Raw genomic sequence first — 18,288 nt, 5'->3', positions numbered from 1 at the left:
CTATAGTAAGCCACGTAATTTACTTGCTTATTGTTTTCCACAGTAATTACTCAGAGATGGAAAAACAAAAACTCTAAAATAATACTGGATGGTATTGTAATTCAAAATGACTTGGTAATTAATCTGTACTGTTTCTCCTAAAAACATAATTTAGTGGAAATAAGTTTTTAAAACTTTTTAAATAGAAGGAATACTTATCAACTCGTATTAAATGAAAATGCAGATAATATTACTTTTCATAGATCAATTTATTTAGAATTACAAATATTAAGAATAAAAGATTTATGCATTTCTTAATTAACATAACAGTTTAGCTAAATATAAACTCTGCACTAAAGTTTTGCAGTGGCACAATACCAACAAAGAATATGGAAGCATTTTTAAACTATACAAAAATTTCAAATGGAAAATAATCTTGTTTCAGTTTATTATACATTAACATATAAAAAGTCTCATTTTATGAGACATCTAAAAGAATCAAAGCCACTTCTACAGCTATACCTTAAACTCCAAATCTGAAAACAATTTATTATATTTTGACTTTATAATATTCTATATTAAAACAGAGAAAATTCCAAATACATACTTTTTACAAGATTAACATTTTAGGCAGGGTTTTCCTTAAAAAACCAAAAACCAAAAAAACCCCACAACCAAATACAAACCTTTTTTCTCCATTTCCTAGCACTGGCTATTATATTTGTTTTCCTTATAAAATCTTTTTACTTTATAAATCGTGTACTGTTGGATTTTAACCAGTAATCTGGTTCAAAAGTTGTGCAAATAAACAAAAAATATGAAAATAGTGTGTTATCAGTCTTTTTTTTTTTTAAATAAATCTCATAACAATAGCACTTTTTGCCCTGAATTGACGGGAGAAGACATGCCAAATCCACTTGCTGAAATTAAGCATTTTGTAGTAATGTTTCTTTCCTGCTCCTTCATTTTCTTTCAACAGACAAACAACAAAGGTTTCTTTTATAAATTATGATAAATTAAAATATTTATTATTATAAAATGATCTATAAAACCATGTCACATTGCAAGTATATATCACATATACTTATGAAGTCCATATTTCCCATCTATATTCCAGTGGCTTCCTTAAAATGAGGACTTCCCATAACTCATGATGTTATCTTTTGAAGACTGAGGTGGTGATCAACTAGATGAACTGGAGTTGTAATTTTTGGATGAAATTTCCACACTGCCATGCATAATGCACAAAAAGACCATGTTTCTTCATGTTCTCCACTGCAGCAGTTGTCTGCATGGGTTGGGTTGAATTCATGCACGTTAAAAAAAAATGGTCAACATATTCTTCCGTGAAATTATGTTCAGACATTTTCAGTTAAAAATACTTGCTAATAAACATATGTAACATAAGCAGTGCTACTGCGGCTGAATAATAAAAGAAAAATAAATTTAATGCTGGTCAGCAATGCTGGTTTAAGAAGCAGTACAGTATTTTAAAATGCCTTATTTGGAAATTTAAATTTCCCTTGTTTTCCAGCAGTTAGGTTATTTGGTGTTGGAAGCCTATATAAAGGAAAAGAACTTCTCAAAAACAATGTCCTATGCAGTTGGAATAATTAATTCTTCTACTCAGTCTCTGTTGGTGTTATTTGCTGCAAAGGCATGTAAGTTTCCCATCTGGCTCAGGCCGCTCTGAATATGTGCAACATGAATTTCTACATTATTCTGAAAGCAACTAAAGAAAAAAGAAACATGGTTAACTACTGTACTTCACAAAATTAATAAAAACAATTTTTAAAAAAGCTGAATTTTAGTTAGGAGACAGTGAAGATAATGACTCCAGGTAAGTAATCTGCTTACATTTGCTGTAATTCTATTTCAGTAGTAACTTAAAAAAGTATGCTTAAAAGAAGCCACCGGGATACTGGAAAAAGACGACAAATCTTTCTTTGACTGGGAAGTCTTCTAAGTTGAACCTCCATGCTAAACTCAAACCTAAATATTATATGTCTTCTGATTCCTTTATATAAAAAAACCATGTGAAATTTCCATTCTATTAACAGACTGGATGTAACTGAGAAGCTAGTTTACACTTTACTTAAAGGATAAAAAAATCATATGACTAGTTCATAAACATGCAAAATTCTTAAAGCTTGTATTAGAAATCACTATGAATTTAATATAAAAATGATTAGATAAACGTTTATACTGTATAGCACAAGAAACTATATTCAATATCTTGTAGTAAACTAAAATGAAAAAAGAATATGAAAAGAAATGTATGTATGTATATGTATGATTGAATTATTATGCTGTACTCATAAATTATTATGCTCAGAAATTGACACACTATAAACTGACTATACTTCAATAAAAAAAATGATTAGAGTACATCTAATAAATTACCTGATATTAGAAGCATCTATTGTACTCTTGATATCATTTAATGAATCTGTAAGTGATTTAAATTCAAAGGAATTCAGGTCTCCTCCTTCTGCTAGACACTAAAGGAAAAAAAATTTCAAAATTTATTAAATTATAGTTCAAACAGACAAGAAAAAAAACCTGCTCTAATATATGGGTTATAATTTTCTAGCAACAAATTAGCACATTTGTTTAGGTGTCAAAATTAAGAAAATATTTTAATATTTTCTCTGAAAAGTTCTCTGAAATTTACCTTAATTTGTAACAAAATAGCTGTAAGCCTAGAGATTAAGTCTGTCAGATTCTCATTTTCAACACAGGGCTGTCCTGTTGAGGAATTTGCATGCCGAACTATCTCCTGTGCTTCCTCCTCACACCTTCGTCTCATATCTGTTGGCTGATCTGCAGGCTGGAGCCCTTGGTCTGGAGCAAGCTGAAAACAGATGATCGAAATGTAAGATGTAGATTCATAAGGCCATGACAACTTCTGTGTATTTGTGCCCTGTTTTCAGATTTGTATTTTTATAAAACTAGCATTTATAACAAAAATGATGCTTACACTTACCTTAGAAGTTTTTTCTCCTCTAACAACTTTTTTTTCTGACTTGTTTTATATATTTGGTAACTTTTAATTTTGATATAATGTCAAACTTCTAAAAAAGAATAGAACATAAAAGCCCTTGATAACCTTTTACCCAGATTCACTAACGGCTTACGGTTAACTGTTTGACTTGACATTTGGTTTTTCTCTCTTCGTATATATGTAATATTTCCCGCTTAACTATTTGAGAGTATGTTGCAAACACTGTGCCTCTTTACCCCCGAACCTCCAGTCTGTATTTCCTAAGTCCAAGGATATTCTCTTACATAACCATAGTGCAATGACAGTAATCAGAAAATTTAGTACTGAAAGAACACCATTTTCTAACAGTCTAAATTCAGATTTCATCAACGGTCCCAATAATGCCTTACACATAGCTATTTTTTCCCCCTGAATACATTTGGTTGTCATGTCTCTCTAGTCTCTTTTATTCTGGAACAGTTTCTCAGTTTTTCATGACCTTGATATTTTTGAAGAGTACCAGCCAATTATTTTGCATAATATCCCTCAATTTGGGTTTGTCTGTTTCCTCTTGATTAGACTGAGGTTATACATCTTTGGCAGGAACACCACAAAAGTGATGTTGAGTTCTTCTCGGTGTGTCATGATTAGGAGGCACATGATGTTTATCTGTCCCACTCACTACTGCATCTTTGATCACTTGCTAAAGGCAGCTATGCGCCCCTAATCATCACAAGAGAGCTTCCTCGATCATTCTTAGAGCAGCACAGCACTCCACTGTGGGGTATGCCGTTAGTTATTTAGTCGATTCCCTACGTGTGGGTATTTAGGTTTTTTCTAATATTTTGTAATTATCAGTAACACTACAATGAATAACCTTATCCTCTAACACTTAAAATTTTTAACTGAAGTGTACATAAATATATAAAGTATACACATCATAAAGTGTATGGGTTAATGAATTTTCTGAAATCAAACATGCCTGAAAGATCTCTAGATTAAGGAACAGAACATTACCAGTTCCTCAGAGGCCTAATGCCATTTTCCACTGTAATACTCCAAAGGTAACCACCAGCCTGACTTGTAGCATCATATATTAACTCTTGCTGACCTCTGAGCTTTACATAAATGGAATCAGGCACTATATATTGTGTTTGACTTAACCTGTTCAATATTTACATGTTCTCATATGAACAAATATGTTCACATATTTCTGAGTTCATCTGTGGTGGTGTGTGTTGTTGAGTTTATTCATTCTCATTGCTAAGAATTCCACTGTACGTTATACGACAGCTGACTGGTTCATTCTAGTACTGATGGGTATTTGGGCAATTTCTGACTTTTTGGCTATAATGAACAATGATGCTGTGTACATTCTAGTCTATGTCTTTTGGTAAATACACGTTCACATGCGTTTGGTATATACTTAGAAGTAGAACTGCTTAGTCATAGTGTTCTCTCTGATATGTTCTTATTTTAAAATCAGTATTGTACTTCCATAAGAGCTTTGTGAAAATGAAATCATTTTACTCCATTAGGAAACGAGCCTATCATATATGGCCTTGTGTACATATGAGATATAGAAAGACATGAGCAACCCACTTCCGCATGTATTAACACCTTTTTTATGTCCTCTTAAACTGCTTGGTTTGCACTTCTTGTGGATGGTTGCTAGTCCAGGGGGAGAAATCTATCTGCTAGGACAACACTTATGTTGCTATGTAGGTAAGTGACAATTACCAGGAAAATGAAAATAAATGACAATGGATGGCTAAAGGAACAAGCAAAATATAACAGTTTAGTTAGAGGTTATCACAGTTAATTTCTCTCTGGTCAAGTGGATTGATAACATCACCTATGGCAGATCATTGGGACTCAACTACGAGGCTAGTATCATAAAAAGCTAACTGTTTAAGAATTTCGTATTACAAATAGAGGTGGCTTTACTGGAAACATACAACCTCTAAGAATGCAAATGTAGGAACATTCTAAACTCAGCTCAGTCATTTAATTCTTACCTTGTAGTACGAAACTCCTATTTTAGATGAAAATGTTGAACCACCTTCATATATATAATTATATGTGCATGATAATGATAATTCACAAACAACCCTATAGTCTATGTGATTGAAGGTCAAGAATCTATAGTTCTAATGTAAAGTTTAAAAAGGAGGAAACAAAATTATATACACAGCATGATCATAACTTTGTGAGAAAAACCCTGTATGTTAAAAAAAAGATTAGGAGGAAATAAGCCAAAATATAGTCTTTGGGGTAGTGGAATTAAGAGCAATTATTTTTCTGGATTTTTCTAAATTTTTGGAGAGCTATATCATTTGTAATTCAAACAAACAAAAAACTAACAGAACTGACAGCTCACTGTGTATATAGCACTCTTCAGTGCTGATGCTGTAAGGAATAAAAATATATGCATAAAATACAGTTCTGTTAAAGGATCCTATAAAGATATTGGCTTAGTTTGGATTTTCTAAAATGAGATGTTAACAGTATTAAGCTTTAAATAAAAGAGTAGAGGGCACAGCCCTTCTAGGGAAATTCATACAAATTACCTACCTCATAGCAGTACTGTTGAACTTTATGCAAAACTTTATTTAGATCCTTGTTCAGCTGTTCAAGCTCTAGAACAATTGTTGCATATCTCCGCTGAAATTCAATGCCAATGGGCATGGAATATGATTTCTGAGAAGAAAAATAATTCAGATTATGATGAAGTTTCTTTTTAGCAATGCAATTTCAATTATTTAATAGGATATCTGACTTATTCAAAATAAACTAAAGGTTATTAAAACTACTCAATGTTATACTTCTTAGATGTGATAATGGTATGATTGTTATTTACGCAGTCTTTAATATACAGTAATTCCCATGTATATGTATATGTATGCCTTGCTCATATGCTTGTGTATGTGTGTGTGTGTATGTGTATGCAAGGGTATATATATATATAGAACGACTGTACCATGATTTATCTAACCAGTCTTCTTTACATGGACATATTGTTTCCTTTTTTTTTTTTTTTGCTATTACAAACAATGCTACAATAAACACTCTTACATGCACACCTTTGTGCATATACATGATTAATTCTCCAGAATGATGCTCTAGAAGTGGAATTGCTGGCTCATCAATTTAGCCAAGCTACCTTCTAGAAAGGCTTCAGTAAATTATATTTCCACCTATAGTGTATGAGTGTGCCCACTTCTCCAGACATTCACTAAAGCTTTATTTGAAATATTTACAAATCTAATGGGAGGACTAGTCTGAAAAGGAATAGAAGATGGGAGAGGTATAAGTTGTCTTCAAATATTTTAACAGTTAACCACACATAAGATGTTAATACTTTCAGAGGGGTAAAACTAGGACCAATTGAGTCAACATAATGAACTAACAATGAGTTGGGCTGCTTTTTTCTTCAGTTTTGGGAAGTTTTCTTCTATCATTGTTTTGATAACTCCCTTTCCTCCATTTTCTCCGTGCTGTCCTTCTGGGTATCCTACTGGACCTTTTGGATCTTTTAGGATTGGTCTTGTGTCTCTCGTAATTTTTCTCTCATATTTTCCATTTCTGATTTACAGTCATACATTCTAGGATCTTCAACTTTTTCTTAACCTTCTATTGAAAATATTAAGAAAAATTTTAGAATAGAAAATACATTTGCATGGTTTAAAATTTTAAGTCTCCCTCTAAACTCAGCTCCCTTGCTGCTTGCTCACTTTTTTCTCTTCAGAAGCAACCAATATTATCAAGTTTCTTCAGCATCTTTCCAGAGAGTCTCTATATATTCAAGGAAAAATATGCTTATCTTTCCCCTCTCCTAACCCCACTACTATTTAAACAAATAGGAACATACTTACATATTCAGCACTTTGCTTTTCTCAGTAGACTATATATCCTAAGGACTGTTCTATATCAAATTTTACAAAAATTGTTTGTTTAGAGTTGCACAGTGTTACACTGTAGAATTTGTTACAAATGTAACCAATTCCTTACTGTTGGACATTCAGGTTGTTTCCAGTCTTTAGGTACTGCAAACTGTGCTGCAATGCGTACCTGTGTATTCATTTTGGACAAGGGCAAATACCTCTGAAGGGGAACTTCCAAGAAGTGCAACTGTTATATCAAAGGGCTTGTGCATTTTTAATTTTAATAGATACTGCCAAAACGCCCTTCACAGAATAGGTACTAATTTATTTGTAAGACTGCCTATTTCTCCACATTCTCACTAATAATGTTTTATTACAACATTTTATTTTTGCCAGTCATGATAAAAAGTAGGATGTTGGTGTATTTTTAATCATGTGAATTCTTTTAATTGTGATTGACTTTGTTCACCCTTTCACATATTCAACAGTCATTTGTATTTTTTTCTATGAACTGTCTATTCACATTCTTTCCTGTCTTCTGGGTGATCTTTATCTTATTCCTTGAGGGAAAATTTTGTATATAAAAGAAATCAGTCTTTCGTGATATGAATTGCAAAATATTTCCTCAACTTTTTGTCTTTTGATTTTACTTACATGGTGATTCCTATCATGCAGAAATTTTTTATTTTTATGCAGGTAAATTTATCAATCTTTTCTGACCTCTGGATTTTGTGTCATGCTTAGAAAGTTTCGGTATTCTTTAAATCTATGAGCTCTTTTTGGTTCTTTGATTGCTTCTTTTAATAGCATTCTATTTATGTGCTTTGTCCCCAAGTCCAGTCACCAAGCTCTCCCTTACTTTCATACTTCTCTACAACAATTTTCAATTAATTGGGGATGGTACTTGAGATGAAATCTAGTCCCCATCCTATAAACACATAGCAAATTACAACTTTCAATACAATTAAAAAACTTTCTTAGTGAATATTTTCTACATTAAAAAAAAGTCTGGTAATTCTCTCCTATGAATAAAATTGACTCTCATATTTTTATACTCATTAGATTAATAAAATAGGATATAAACTGTCAAGATAACCTCACAATACCAGCTTATATATTTCCTGATTTACTTATTTTGAATCACTTAAATAACCTCTGCTAATATGGCTTCCTTAGTCAGAGGCACCAATGCTAGGGATTCTACACTCAATGCAAACTGTCAAAGAACGTAATATGGATCTATCAATCCTATTCAACTGTACAGTCAATGGCATAATGAGGTCTGGGGTAATGAACTGCGCTGCATTGTTAATTTACTTAGCATGTGTTCAGTATAACAAGAGATAGAGCAAATCAGGACTTTAAAATAGTATTTTTCTCAAGGTTTTCTTCCATAAAATATTGAAAAATCCTTAGATATAGAAGTCCTCACCATTTTAAAATGAGACAAGCAAACAAAGAAAAAACAAAAAAATCCTTACCAATTTTTCTGCTTCTGTGTTCATTTCCCTTAATTTCTTGATATGTTCTTTTTTAATCATGAGAATTTTTGATAATCTAGTCTACAGACAAAGAAGAGATGTTTTGGAATAAACAGAGGCACTTAAGTATATTAGATAGACATCAAATTTCTAATTTTTCACCGAGATATTTTAGCAGATTTTAGTGTTTCAATATAAACATAGCAGAGACATTTTATTTTATGTCTGATTGGCATAGAGGAAGATATTGTAAAATCCACTGTAACTAAGACATGTCAAAAGGACTAGGGAGTCAACTTGAATAGGCTTTAACTGGTCCAAAATGAAACAATTTGTAGATTAATCACAAAAATAACTACAATGGATTGAAGCACAAATATGTTAAAATCCATGAGTTCATACTGATACTTAAAATTAACCACTACTGAAGAATACTAGTGCCCACACTCATAAACTGAAAAACAAAGAACCAAGCATTTATCTTGCCTTTCCTACACAAACTATACCATTAGGCAACGAGATAACAGATTAAAGGTTTTCTTTATAGAACTATTTCAGCTAATAAACTAAGAAAGAATGATAGAACAAGATTATCACCATTTTGCAATCCTAATGAATATATGGATCTAGGCATTCATAATTAGCAGCAGCTAACATTATATTAAAAAAGAAATAAAATAATACGGGTATTCTATCAGAACACAAAACCACCCATAATAGTAGTCACATAAAAACAAGTAAACCGGCCAAATAAAAAACCCGAATCATAGCAAAACTTTATATTCAATGAGCAATTTATATGAAATACAAAAGACAGAAGAACCTGTTGGATGATATCACAAGGATTCAGTCTGCAAAATCCAGACTGTAGGAGCCTCTATGGACAAATAGCCCAGTTTCTTTAACAAATAGTTAAAAGGGGAAAAGAGCAGTCAATATATTTAAGAGACAACTTGAAAACTAGATGCTGACTGGATATTCGATGATATTAAGACTTTTTTGCTAACTTTTTAGATGTAATAATAATATTATAGTTATGTCTCTTAAAAAAAAAAGGGCCCTTACCCCTTAAAGAAATATAACAAAATATTTACAGATAAATGATATGATGTCTGATATTTGCTTCCAAATAATACAAAACAGAGAAAGTGGGTGGGAGTATAGATGAAATAGAACTGGCCAGGAGTTGTTGGTAACTGTTACAGCTAGACAATGGGTACACAGAGGTGCATTACACAACTTTGTGTGCTTTAATATGTGTTAAATTTTTGATAATTAAAAAAAGTCTAAAAACTTGACCTAAGTTGACACAGGTAGAGGAAGGGCCTGGTGAGATATGTTACATACTTGTTTACCCAGACCCTTATTAGTAGGTCCAGAGCTCTTGACTGGTTTCCTTTCTCCTCTAGTTGTTGGAGTTTATGTAAATTTGTGTGATTCTTTAAAGTTAGAAGTAGTAAAAGATGGGATGAAGGCAACAGTCTCTCTGCCATTTTTGGTTTCTCTTTCAGTTTTGTGTTGCTTGATTGTTTTTGATAGAAAATCATGCTGTTTCCTTTTAATTCTTTTCAAAATTGAGTCCTCTCTCAGAAGTGGGTCAGTCTTTTTAGATTCCTCGAAATCCCTAATCCAGGAAATAAAAAATTCCCTCAAAAAGAAAATTCATTATAAACTATGAATTATGAAATTGTCCCGAAAATGTTTATTTTGCTATAAGAAAAAAAATAGGAACAGAAAAAGATAAAAACATATCCATCTATCTCAAAGCTTAATATTAATAAAAGCAAACCTGAGTTTCATAAAACTTTACATATTACAAGAGACAAGTACATGAAAGGACTTTTGCTTTACTGCTTTTACCTAGATAGCTTAAAATAACGAAAGTACAGTTTTAAAACTAGCTTTACACGTAGACTTTTGAAGTTAAAATTAACCACTGCAAGCAAACATATAAGCATCAATAAAAATATCAATATTTCAGAAATAGTGCATTAATACTTAGCTTCTGACTCCCTCTGCTGGTGGACCTCTCTGCACCCCCCTCACCTCGCCTTCTCCCTCACCTCTATTTCTCCAAATGTGACACATTAGCTCTGTTTTTAGTTCCACTATTTAAAAAAAAAGAATGTCTTTAAAAAACAAGTGTCCTATTTGTAAAAATGATAAGCCTTGGCTCTTTTCATATTTTTAACTTTTCATATAAAGACATCTTCTCTACCTTTGGAAGCCAAAAGGTATAATTCTGTATTCCAAGGATGATTAACAACATATAACTCAGGAATACAAAATGCTATACACATACACACAAATGACAATATTTTCCTTAAAATAAAATTAATTATAAAAGGTAATACTGTGAATATTTTAATGTGATTATGTTATAAACATTTTTATTTATACTCTATCCCAAGCCAAGCAGTTTCTCTTTTCAAGAAGAAAAAGAAAGAAAAAAAAAAGAGAAAAAGAAAAAAGAAGAAAAGAAAAGAAAAAAGAAAAAAAGGAAAAGAAAAGAAACAAATCAAATATTATTAGACTCTAATTCAAACTAAGTATTTTATTTAATCGAATTCTCAAAACAAAATAGCTTATTATATTCTTAAGAGTCAGGCTATTAAAGAAAATTGGCCTATATAACAATTCTACACTTGTTTCAATTTAGATTTAGATTTCTTTGTGTCTAATCACTAAGTACTTAGCAAAAGAATAGCTATGTCTAGTCTCAAAAAAGAAATAAAGTTCCTAACCAGAGAGCTGGTCAACACATTATATATTGTGGAGGTGACAGATAAAGGCAGGATGTACTGAGGTTACTAAATAAAAGCCTTTATACTTATATAATTTAGTAACAGCTAACCATTTAGAGTTTCACAGAGCATATGCTAGAATGTTAGAGTCCTTACCACAGGAAAATAATAAGAACTAAACCCAAGAAAAGCCCAACAAAAAAGACCTCTAAGTCTTTTTTGGCTGTTATATCATATTTTCGATCTTTGTTGGAAATAACAGAGTTCTTAAAACCAACACAATTATTTTTAAAAAGTGTAAAAATATTTGGTCCTAGAAAAATCTTCAAATTTAATAACACAAAAGACATTGAGTTGTTTAATAAAAACTGGCAAAACAGCCAGAGCAATTCTTACCACTTGGATAAGGAATTCTACTGGAAAACCACCTAACGTTTCAGTGTCAGAGCCAGAAATTTTACTTCTCCAAGGTGACTGTCCTAATAAGGGATCATTATCCTATGGGAATAAAAGGGAGTCATTTAAACATTGTTGAAAAGAAAGTATCTTATTTTTAAATAAAGAGCAAATGCTATTATCATTAATAATCTATTAAAAATCCTACAAAAAGGAAAATATTTCCAGAGTTGAAGCAACTATTTTATTTCATTAACTGTGTATTTTATTTACTATTGGACAATTCAAAATAATGTGGGCACCTCCTGAAGTTACTGTAATAGATGTATATTTCATAAGAACATAGTTTACATTCATAATAATCATTTAAGTTACTGATATTTAAAAAATATTACTTACTGTAATTGGTGACTGGAGAGGAGGCGTATAATGTAACCGTGGTGGAGTCATAAAAAATCGAGAAGGCCGCTGTTTTTGTCCAAAGGCAGCAATTGGCATTGTCTCATGAGGCTCATTACTCTTTGGGAAAAGAGAACAGTCCCCAAGACTTAAAGAACTTTACCAATCATTTTAGCTTTATAAAAATCATATTTTGGTTTAAATGTAGACTAGTTTACATGCTATGATTTATCATAAAATATATTAACCTACAAAGATCAAAGGGCTAGAACTTACGTCAGAGTATAAATACTACTTGGCTACTAAGAGGCTGAACCCACAACATAGAAGAAAATGATCTATGAAAGAAAGAACAGTGCTCTATGGCCACCCTTGGTTGTCTCTGTGTTAAAGATTATCTGAATTTTACTCACTGTAATTAAAGTCAATTCTTATTTAGCCAGGGAGAAATGTTTGGGTGATCACATAAAGGAAATTACATTAATGAAACAGAAAAGTAATTTTCCTCTTTAGAAAAAGGAGGTTTAAGGATTTCATCCTTTAATGAAAAAACTTGATTGGTGTACTTTGCTCTGTATTTAGTCCAAATTTTCTTTCTCCCCTACTCCTCCCTAAAAATATGTTTGAAAAGGATACCCTTTCAATAAACAGAGAGTCACAGTTTTTAAAAAAGTATAGATCAGAAAAGGAAGATTCCTCAGTTATGCACTAAGAAGATAAAGAAATTTTGATTTTTAATTGTAAGTTCACAATCCTTAAAAATCAAGTTTATAATAAAGAAATGAAAAAGGGAGGCTAAATGTGAACAACTTAATTTCCATAATGCTTAGAGGCAAACAATTCTGTTATAAAAAGTTCATTATTCATTTAAAAAACTTTATTAGTGATTATATTTAGCCTTTATATTTTAACTTATTAGAAAGGTATATAATTTCCATGACATTGCTAAATCAAGCATGATGATGAAACAGTGGTCCAGCAGTTTAATGGATTCTATCAGAAGTTCAAAAGATCTGTGTTTGAGTCTCAACCCGGCAAGAATCCAGCTGGAAAGCCTTGAATAAATTACCTAATGTACCTAGGTCACAGTTTCATCATGCAAAAAGTGGGGGTTATTACCATCCACCCTACATATTCTGAGGATAAAACAGGAACATTTAAAAACATATATTTGGAAGTTCAAGATGTTACTTCCTACTTTTAAAGTCACTTTGCAAAAGGACTATACAAACAGCTGAACTGAAAGTGTGTGTAGCTCATTCCCCAAGATTACTTAGTCAGGAGTGATCAGTTCTGTCACCCTAAAGCTTGGTGCAGGTAAGGTACAATGAAGGGATGCTAGCTTCCAGAAAATGTGGAAGACTTAAGTATAGTTCTGCTCCAGGGGTCTAGTAGGTAGGGCTGGGAACCCCTAAAGACCTCTTCCTCTGTGACTTGAATTCTTGATTCTATCATAAAATACAACCCCTAAGAAAATTCTATAAGATATATTTAATAGGCGTAAAACACACCTGTATTATGAAATAATACTTACAAGAACTTCATAGTCAGGGATAGTATGAGTTCCAAGTCCTGCCCTTTCAAAAGTCACCCTATAAGTAGCATTAAGAGTATCCACAGCATCTATTTGTCCAGTGAACAGACCATCATGAACACCACGTAATCGTGCTGAGAAAAGAAACAAAAAGGCATTATGATGTTTGGGAGATACAAAGAATTGTCAAATACAAAACTGCACCAAGCATGTAATTTAAAATGGAGAAAAGTACAGTACAGTTGTCCTTATAGTTTCAAAAAAAGCATGCACTTTATTGTAGGTTTAGAGGAAGGATAAAAAAAATTTTAAAACAAAACTATAAATGGTGATTCCTAATTTGATATATGAATGAAATCATTTATCTACCAAATTTAGGGGAAAGTATTTAAAAATCATTGCTTTAAAATCTGAATTGCAAAAAAAAAAAAAAAAAAAGCTCAACCAAGGAACTTTGGTTGTTATACTCATGAAAGAAATACTAGTAGTTCAACTGATAAAAAGAAAAAAGGGTGCTAGGCAGAAAGGATATAGTAGGCTTGAGGCTGCTATCCCCCGAAAGCATTACATATAAAGGCTGGCTTCCAGGAACATAAGAATTTTTATAGTGTACCCACCATTCTCATGCTAATAAAGGTACTGTGCATAGACTGTTTGTGCACACTGTGGTTTATGATGGTTATCTGCTTTCTGATTCCTGTATGCAACCAGCCCCATATAAAAAACCTTGGGCACTGAGTCTCTAATGAGTTTCCCTGGTAGGCAACATTTCAGAAGTGCTGTTATAACTTGCTGCTGAAGTAATTTGCAAGTCTTGTGTGACACTATAGGGAGGGGACTCTTAGAAGCTTGCACCTGTTTTCCTCTGGACTTTGGTCCCATGTACTTTTCCCTTTGCTTATTTTGCTTTGTATCTTTTTCCATAATAAGCCATGGCTGTGAGTACAACTATTTGCCAAGTACTGAGTCTTTCTAGTGAATCACCAAACCAAACCTGTGGGTGGTCTTGGGAACCCCTCACACAAATGAATTCTTGTGTCACTATTAGTTAAATCCAGTAACATCAGGAAAACCCAAGCAAACATCCATCATGAGTGAAAAATATAAGAACATTAGCATTTAAGGCATTAAACTAGGCAAAATGATATTTTATACAGATAAAAATTATAATACATGATATTTTAATAGAACACAAATATTCAGTGCACAACTGTTTAAAAGAATCAACTGTTAAAAACACAATTGTAGAAGACAAAAATATCATTTTCAGTCTTTGACAGATCACATAGGGGAAAAGTAAACAGGTACACAGGGGAAGATATGAGAAATAAAGCTGAATAAATAAACATAAATATAAAAAAAAGATCTCCAGTTATGGCAATGTGAAGAGGTGGTGATTCTTTTCTGCAAGAGACTTACATAAACTGTGCAAGACTGTCAAAGACAACCATTTCAAGGTATTGTAAATGGACCAAATGCAGAAAACAATAAAGAAATTATTATTGTTGCCCTAGCCACAGCAATCAGGTAAGAAAAAGAAATAAAAGGTATCCAAAGTGAAAGAGAAGAGGTAAAATTGTCATCATATGAGGATGACATGATACTATACATAGAAAACCCTAAAGACTCCACACAAAAACTACTAGAACTGACCAATGAATTTAGCAGAAGACAAGATTAACATACAGAAAATCTGTTGCATTTCTTTGCACCAACAATGAAATACCAGAAAGGGAAAGTAAAAAAAAAAAAACTCTTTTTAAAATCATATCAAACCAAACAAAGTAGAATAAAAATCAAATCAAGTCAAATCAAATCACATCAAAACAAAACAAAGCAAAGCAAAACAAAACAAAAAACCTAGGAATAAACCTGACCGTGGAGGTGAAAGACTTAGATGCTGAGAACTAAAAAATATTGATAAAGAAACTGAAAATGACTTAAAGAAATGGAAAGATATTCCATGCTCTTGGATTAGAACAATTAACATTGTTAAAATGGTCATACAACCCAAAGCAATCTACAGATTTAATGCAATCCCTTATCAAATTACCCATGACATTTTTCAAAGAACTAGAACAAATAATCCTAAAATTTATATGGAACCATAAAAGACCATGAATTGCTAAAGCAATCCTGAGGAAAAAGAACAAAGATAACCCTCCCAGACTTCAGACAAAACTACAGTAATCAAAACAGTGTGTTAACTGGCACAAAAACAGACATATGGATCAATGCAACAGAATTAAGAGGCCAGAAATAAATCCATGCACCTATGGTCAATTAATCTTCAACAAAGGAGGCAAGAATATACAAAGGGGAAAAGACAGTCTCTTCAGCAAGAGGTACTGGGAAAGCTGGACCACCTTATATAAATCAATGAAGATAGAACATTCCCTCACACCATACACAAAAATAAACTCAAAATGGCTTAAAGACTTATATATAAAACATAACACCACAAAACTCCTAGAGGAGAGTATAGGCAAAACATTCTTTGACATAAATCGTAGCAATGTTTTCTTAGGCCAATCTCCCAAGGCAAAAGAAAGAAAAGCAAAAATAAATAAATGGGACCTAATCAAACTTATAATCTTTGAACAACAAAGGAAACCACCAACAGAATAAAAAGATAACCTACTGACTGGAAGAAAATATTTGCAAATGATGTGACTAACAAGGGTTTAATTTCCAAAATACACAAATAGTTTATACAGCTCAATATCAAACAAACAAACAATCAAAAAATGGGCAGAAGCTCTAAATAGACATTTCTCCAAAGAAGACACAGAGATGGCCAAGAGGCACATAAAGAAATGCTCAACATCGCTAATTATTAGAAAAATGCAGTATCAATTGTTATCAGTGAAATATCACCTCACATTGGTCAGCATGGCCATCATCAAAAAGTCTACAAATAATAAATGCTGGAGAGGGTGTAGAGAAAAGGGAACCCTCCTACACTGTTGGTGGGAATGTAAGCTGGTGCTGCCACTACGGAGAACAGTATAGAGGTTCCTCAAAAAACTAAAAGTAGAGTTACCATAGGATGCAGCAATCATATGCCTGGGCATATATCCAAAGAAAACTCTAATTCGAAATGATACACGCACCCCAATGTTCATAGCAGCACTATTTACAATAGCCAAGACATGGAAATGACCTAAATGTCCACTGACAGATGACTGGATAAAGAAGATACTGTGTATATATACACAATAGAATACTACTCAGCCATAAAAAAGAATAAAACAATGCCATTCGCAGCAACATGGATGGACCTGGAGATCGTCATTCTAAGTGAAGTAAGCCAGAAAGAGAAAAACTGCATATATTACTTATACGTGGAATCTAAAAAAAAGGACGCAAATGAAGTTATCTACAAAACAGAAACATACTCACAGACACAGAGAACACACTTACGGTTACCAGGGGTTAAAAGAGGTGGGAAGGGATAAATTGGGAATTCAAAATTCACACCTCTTGGGGAGTGATGGAAATGTTAGCTATCTTGACTGTGGTGGTGGTTTCATTGGTGTATACATCTATCAAAATTCATCAAATTGTACATCTGAAGTATGTATAGTTTACTGTACAGGTATCATAACAATAAAAGTGTTAAAAAACAATTAAAATAAAATATATGTAAGATTTTCTTCTGACACAAGTATTTAAACATGTAAAAAGTTCCCTCTAAATACTGCTTTAGCTGCACCTTACAAATATTTATATGTTGTATATTTATTATCTTTTAATTTAAAATATTTGCTATTTTCCCTTGAGATTTCTCTTTTTACTTATGAATTATTTAGGAGTATGATGTTTTATTCCCAAATACTTGGGTGTTTTCAGAGATCTTACTGTTTTAATTTCTAATTAAATTCTATTGTGCTCAGAGAAATTCTCTATATTCTTTTAAACTTCATTGACATTTATTAATAGGCCCACATATGATCTATCTTGACAAACAAAGCCTGAGCATGTGCAAAGAATATGAATTCTGCAGCTCTGGGGTGCAGTGTTCTAAAAATATCAATTAGATCATCATGATTAGTAGTGCTGTTCTAGTCTCTATATTTGTACTGATTTTTTTTCCCTTTTTCTCAATTACTGGTAGAGAGCTGTTAAAATCTAAAACTTTGTTGGTTTGTATATTTCTTCCTTTAGTTGTCTTAGTTTTTGCTTTAAGTATTCTGAACTTCTGTTATTAGGGGCCTACTAATAAATATATATTAGGATTGTTGTGTTTTTCTGATGAAGTGACTTTTTGATCATTATCAAGTATCTCCTCTCTCTGGTAATCTATTTTGTCTAAGGTTAACATAGACACTTCAACTTCCTATGGTTAATATTTGATTAGCTTATCTTTTTCATCCTTTTGCTTTTAGCCTATCTGTGATTTTATATTTTAAGTACAACTATTGAAGAGGGTTGACCCTTGAACAATGTTGGGGTTAGGAGAGTCAATCCCCCGGGCAGCTGAAATCCATGTATAACTTTTAACTCAAAAGTATAACCCAAACCTTAACTACTAATTGCCCACTGTTGACTTTAAGCCTTATTGATAATAAACAATTAACACATATTTTTATGTTACATGTACTACACGCTGTGTTCTTATAATAAAGTAAACTAGAGATAAAAATATTAAGAAAATTAAAAGAAGAAAATACATTTATAGTACTGTACTGTATTTACTGATACCATAAGTTTACTTCATCTGTTTACATGATGAATTGTGTCACAGTAGCTATATCAATATTGTCTTATATGATACAAAACACTTTACACGTTATACGTATTACTAAAACTAGACATCAAAAAAGAAAAGATACTGTGAAAAAGAAACTCATTTATTTACAGGTACAATGATTCATGCATTGATATA

At 32.2% G+C, this 18,288-nt stretch overlaps 1 protein-coding gene across 4 annotated transcripts in view; it reads right to left on the bottom strand.

Annotated features, from left to right (window-relative positions):
- Positions 1-233: 233 nt before the first annotated feature.
- LIN9 (lin-9 DREAM MuvB core complex component) overlaps positions 234-18,288 on the bottom strand; it is a 50,572-nt gene continuing 32,517 nt past the window's right edge. For 3 of the 4 annotated variants that reach the window (XM_031438459.2, XM_031438460.2, XM_064477258.1), the window contains 8 exons: positions 13,401-13,534; positions 11,867-11,986; positions 11,468-11,569; positions 8,328-8,408; positions 5,537-5,662; positions 2,654-2,833; positions 2,383-2,480; positions 234-1,711 (listed from right to left, as the gene is read on the bottom strand). In XM_031438459.2, coding sequence (XP_031294319.1) covers positions 1,606-1,711; positions 2,383-2,480; positions 2,654-2,833; positions 5,537-5,662; positions 8,328-8,408; positions 11,468-11,569; positions 11,867-11,986; positions 13,401-13,534 — 947 coding nt within the window. In that variant the 3' untranslated portion in view covers positions 234-1,605. The remainder of the gene's footprint in view (positions 1,712-2,382; positions 2,481-2,653; positions 2,834-5,536; positions 5,663-8,327; positions 8,409-11,467; positions 11,570-11,866; positions 11,987-13,400; positions 13,535-18,288) is intronic. The other variant, XM_064477257.1, reaches the window with a different exon arrangement.

The sequence above is a fragment of the Camelus dromedarius genome, chromosome 21 (genome assembly GCF_036321535.1).
Source record: "Camelus dromedarius isolate mCamDro1 chromosome 21, mCamDro1.pat, whole genome shotgun sequence".
Lineage (NCBI taxonomy): Eukaryota > Metazoa > Chordata > Mammalia > Artiodactyla > Camelidae > Camelus > Camelus dromedarius.
The sequence above is the reverse complement of the archived record's forward strand: the minus strand, read 5'-3'. Positions and strand labels throughout refer to the sequence as shown.